Source organism: Corticium candelabrum, chromosome 2 (assembly GCF_963422355.1).
Source record: "Corticium candelabrum chromosome 2, ooCorCand1.1, whole genome shotgun sequence".
Lineage (NCBI taxonomy): Eukaryota > Metazoa > Porifera > Homoscleromorpha > Homosclerophorida > Plakinidae > Corticium > Corticium candelabrum.
In genome coordinates, this window is record NC_085086.1 from 1,233,140 (window position 1) to 1,238,575 (window position 5,436).

At 42.0% G+C, this 5,436-nt stretch overlaps 1 protein-coding gene across 1 annotated transcript; it reads right to left on the minus strand.

Moving 5' to 3' along the window:
- Positions 1-33: 33 nt before the first annotated feature.
- On the minus strand, positions 34-3,212 carry LOC134198309 (uncharacterized). The gene is made up of 8 exons (XM_062667677.1): positions 3,204-3,212; positions 3,039-3,149; positions 2,758-2,764; positions 2,570-2,706; positions 1,832-2,006; positions 1,372-1,473; positions 621-1,313; positions 34-77 (listed from the first exon to the last, which is right to left on the minus strand). The coding sequence occupies exons 1-8, from the start codon at positions 3,210-3,212 to the stop codon at positions 34-36; spliced, it is 1,278 nt and encodes a 425-aa protein (XP_062523661.1).
- Positions 3,213-5,436: the final 2,224 nt, after the last annotated feature.

A 5,436-nucleotide genomic window follows, 5' to 3' on the forward strand; every position in this document is an offset into this window, starting at 1 on the left:
TCTCATGATCTGTTTGTTGCATTGTTGACCCGTTCAATCATAAACTCTGTGTAATCTTCCCATCTTGTGATTGCTTCCTATTATATAGTCATTAATCATTAGCCTATTAACCTAACTGTGAAATCAAACAACCTGTCTTCAATCGGGTCTGTACATAGTATTCTATTTACTGTTGTCTATCCTCAACCTTAATTTAATCCCAAACTGATTAGACTAATAGTAAATGAATAAATAATTTAAAATCAAACCTGTTGCTGTACAGGGTGATGCTGTGACAGAGACTGCACAGATGCCTGTCTCCATAATGTATTGCTCTGTTCTTCTGGTCCAATTGATATCGGAAAGTTTCTTGATGTTGCACATGAATTAGATGTAGATGACTGTACGGTATTGCCTCGCTGAAGTAAACTGTAACTTTGGATTTCAACATTTGTCTTTGGAGTTGCTGATTGCACTATTGCAATGAACACAGACGTTTATATATATATATATAATTAATGCAGAGGTGCCATGATTATGGGTACAACCAAATACAACCACCTACCATGCACCCATCCATGCACCACCCACCAATCTATGCTCCACCCACTCACACATGTAAAAAATCAAGTAATACAAACCTGGCTGTTTCTGTTGCAATACCGGAAACTGACTTGGTGGCAAACTTTCATAACTGCCTACACACTGGGGATCGTGTATACTGCTGTTGTGACCTCCTCCTTCATCAACTGTATGATTTGGTACTTCCATACTTCCAGACCTCATAAACTCTTCATCAGCTAACCCAGAATAGAGTCGTTCAGGTGCTGGATGAGCAGCTTCTCCAGTTGCAAATGGCATTATTCTTTCACTTGTTACTGCACTTGGTTTCAACCGTTGCTCAACAGACCGTGAAGTAGCTTGAACATGCGGCTGTGTAACAACACCTACACGTGGCTGTAAAGAAGAGTGCACAGGTGGCTGTGGGGTAAATGAAGCAGCCGGATAATTTGTACTGACAGAAGACGTAAATAAAACAACTGGCTGTTGCCCCGCTGAAGGTGTTTTCATTTGACGAGACGAATTCACCTGAGATGAAACAACAGCATCTCGAAAAACACATGCATTAGAGACACCATGAGTTGCTCCTGCCAATTGCACTTGCTTCAATGAGGCAGTTGCTTCATGTTCTACTAACGTTGGTGTATACTGACCTAAAACTGTAGCAGGTTGATGCCAAGGTTGTGCGTTGTTTGTACCCTGCCATGTACTATGTGGTTTGCCCTGTGCCTCATGGTTCAGACCAATTCTAGAAGGTAACATCCTTGCTGATGCTAGAATAAAAGATACGATGAACTTGCATAATACTGAAACAATGCTAACAGAGAATACCAAAATCTGATAAAATTGCAGTAGATAGATCACGTGATGAAGTAGATGATTCAAAATTCAACTGTTGCTGACCAAGGTGAAGAGATGGAGAACTGCTGAATTCTATATAAAAATAATTGTTTATAGTTACATGTAGCATACCAAAAAATGATAATTGTTTATAGTTACATGTAGCATACCAAAAAATGAGAGTATCTAGGTTGGTAACAAAATAGCACACACACACACACACACACACACACACACACACACACACACACACACACACACACACACACACACACACAAACACACAAGCATTCACACTCATATCAGTCTTTCTCTAATTACAAGATTTTCCACTCTACAAACATGAAACCAACCAAGTAATGATCTCGAGCACTTTACCATACAACAATTAACTCACCTGGCATATGAGAACAACATAGTAGATCAACCTGATGAAAGTTTGCTGGCATACCAAACTCTTCTCTTTCAGCATTGGCTTGTGCTGTCTGATGCCTTGTATTGTTAATCGGAAAACGTGCATGTTCATGTTGAGGCCGATTATGCATCGGAATTACTGTCTTGTTCTCGAATGGTTTGCCAACCTCTGCTTTTGTGTGAGATGGTAGATGTTGAGAAAAAGCATTAGGCTAAACATTCAAATCATAAACAAATTAGACAGAAAAATAGTAAACTACAGTAATACAGTAATAGAATAATCCAATTTATTGAGAAATGAATTTCTTCTAATATAATAGCAAACTGTCCACATTACCTGTACAACATCTATATCATTGCCATAAATAAGTGATAAGTACATTAAAGCAGCTCTTGCATATGTTCATTAAACTGTAATTACCAATTGATCTTCTCGGTTGCCTGTCTGCCTGTTGGTCTGTCTGTTGGTCTGTCTGTCTGCCTGTTTGTTAGTCCATCAGTCTATGAAATCACATTTATGAAAACATAATTTTAGTAATTTAGAACCAACTACAGTCCATTCAAAGTCTGTTGATTGTTTGTCTGTAGTCTGTTCCTTGCTAGTCTGCCTGCTGACGTCCCTCCATAATATCTCTTCATTTGTTATTGGCTTTGTGTTCATTTTAGTGTGTAATTTCCTATAATTTCACCTATCATGTTGTTGCCTCACGTTGTTACCTCAAACCAACAGTTAAATAAATAAATAAACAAACAAATAAAACAAGTTCCATTAAACCTGTTGTCGATGAGCCTGATCATATTCTGGACATGACCAAGATGGTCTAACTGTTTCATGAATGTTTCTTGACACTCCATATGAATGTGACACTCCATGTGTAGGTAACAAATTTGCCCTTGCAGTTGCTGGTTGCACTACACAGTCATCAATGTAAGAGTGTTACAAGTACATCTACATCTACGTACCACCATGCTAGCACACATCCACTCATGCATTAATCCATAATTAACCCACACACCAAATTCAACACACCTAACATATATACAAAACATTTGTTGCTATCACATTATATTGCTTTCAAATTTCTCCATCGCGTCCTTCCGACTCCAGACCGTCTGACACTCTACCGACCTTTTCACGACACCTCTAGTAACTCGTGCGGCGACGGACGGGCTGATCTCGAGCATATTTTCGCTCGTTGTCCGTCGGCAAGGTCTCTCCAACCTTCTTTACGACGTGTTCTTACCTGCTTCCTGTCTGACGTTCCGTCCGATGTGACTCTTTTGACTGCTCCGTTTTTGTGTGGTCTATCGCTATCACCACCCGCATCGTTTATCGTCTGGACCTTCATCGCATCCTATTGGCAACATCGTAATTCTTTAAATTCTAATAGCATATTGAGTGTAATGACTTCGGCCATCAGGCGGCGGATCGTGGAGGAGTGGCACGAAGCCCGCCTTCACCGTCCACCGAGAATTGATTTCTTTTTTCGCCAGTGGAGATCACCGAACAGGCCGTGCGCCTTGTGTTTTGAGGATGGCGACGGCGGCCTTGACATCCGCCTGTCTCCTCTCTTGGGTATACCAATATAAAACCAATAAGAACAAAAAAGCATGTGATGTAGTCAGTCACTCAGTCAGTCTGTATGTATGTCCACATTTCAGCAAAACGGTCGTAATGGACTTATCATGTACACCTCGCACCTCGGCGTGAGTCGGGATGGGGCACCATAGATCGCATTCACTTAGACAGTTTTTACTTCTAGTGCAACACTAATGATTATCATACATGAGACCTGTCCAAATACGACTCAGACAGGAGTCACCGGAAGAAATTCTTGTGGCTGGCTGAATGGCCGGGTTCGGTCCCCGGGTGATTTTGACTTGCTGGTGCACTCAACCCGTGTCTCAAAAAAAGAAAAGATAGATAGATAGGTAGATAGATAGATAGATAGATAGATAGATAGATAGATATGGAAGCTGAGCACTTTGCCTTGTCCCTAAAATCTCTACCCGATGACTTGTTCAAATGGGCAATAAATGGGCTCCAGGACACCCTCCCATCAGCAACCAACTTACAGTTGTGGAAGAAAATTTCGTGCAATCAATGTCCTCTCTGTCACCAACCCCAATCGCTGTGCCACGTGCTAAATGCATGTCCCAGTCTACTTGATCGAGGTTTGTACAAACAGAGACACGACAATACGCTGAGACTATTTGTGGACTTTCTAAAACGTCATCTTAGTCAACAGTTTTCCATAGTAGCCGACCTACCAGAACCAGTATACAATTTTCCTGTCGATATAACCTGTACCTGTCTTCGTCCAGACATTGTTGTTTGGAATGCCGTCCTCAAAAAGGCCTGGATGCTTGAGCTGTCGGTCCCATTCGAAACAGTCGTGGAAGAAACGAAGGCCCGGAAAGAACGCCGCTATGCCCAACTTGTCAAAGATGCTAACCATCAGTATAAGACGGAGCTTTTGCATCTCTTGGTTGGGTCGAGAGGATTGATTTTTCCTGAAACTCGACGAGCAGTCTGCATGTTGTGCAAGCCTCTTCAACGCGACTTGGACGATCTGTTTCAAGCTGTCATTCATTCCACCCTGAAAGACTCTTTTCGATGCTGGTTGGCAAGAAGAGACAACATCTCTTAACTTAAAAGTGTTTTTTTTTGTTGTTGTAATTTCTGCTTTTAATCATTTGTGATGTATAGTCTTCGACTGGACCTCTACATAGTACTCCAGAACTCTACTTCTGTTATAGTGCTACCAGTCCTGTAGACGCTTATTGTACTGTATCGTTCGGTATATTACAATAAAGGACCTTTCATAGGTAGATAGATAGATAGATAGATAGGGTGTGCACGTATTCTGTGAGCTCCCTATTTTGTTGTCTTTTCTTGCTTTGGAGAGTTTTTCGCTCCAGCTGTCGTTCACATTTCAGTAGCTGACGTCTTTAGCTACTGTTTGATACGAAGAACGCGTCATTTGACGTCAATTTTCATTCATTGTCTTTCACTGATCGAGTGACACGTGATCAAGAAGTCTCAGTCTACGGGGAAACGTCGTGCAGACAGACAGCCAACCAACCGTTTCAGGTCTGTTGCGTGTCTGTTCGTCGTTTTGTATCTTGTGCGCAGAGTTTCTCTGCCGTACGAGTGACTGCGCTCGTGTTCGTCAAAGTCAACATGGCGGCGCACATTGTACGCGACATGTCACTGAGGATTCGAATAGACGAAAGCCTCGCAGTGTCATATGACGAAGTAGAAGACGCGGTGTTGCAACACGTACGCGTCGACGAAGTAAGCTGCATTGCCAGAGTGCAGCGTCATCACTACCAGGTAACACTAAAGAATCAAATAGCAAAAGAGACACTCCTGACACACGGAGTAGATGTCAAAGCAAGGCATTTTGCCTGCGAATGCGTACAAAAACCGAAGACTCAGTACACAGCAGTCACATTATTGATGCCATTTGAAATGGATGATAGTCACGTGACTTCCATACTGTGCAGGAAGGGCACACTCGTATCGACGAGAAGACTAACCAGCAAGAAACACCCGACCATCGAAACGGGTGTCTGATTATTTAAGTTTAAGGATTGTACGGCCGACGACTTTCCTAGTCTAATCACGATCGGTCACTA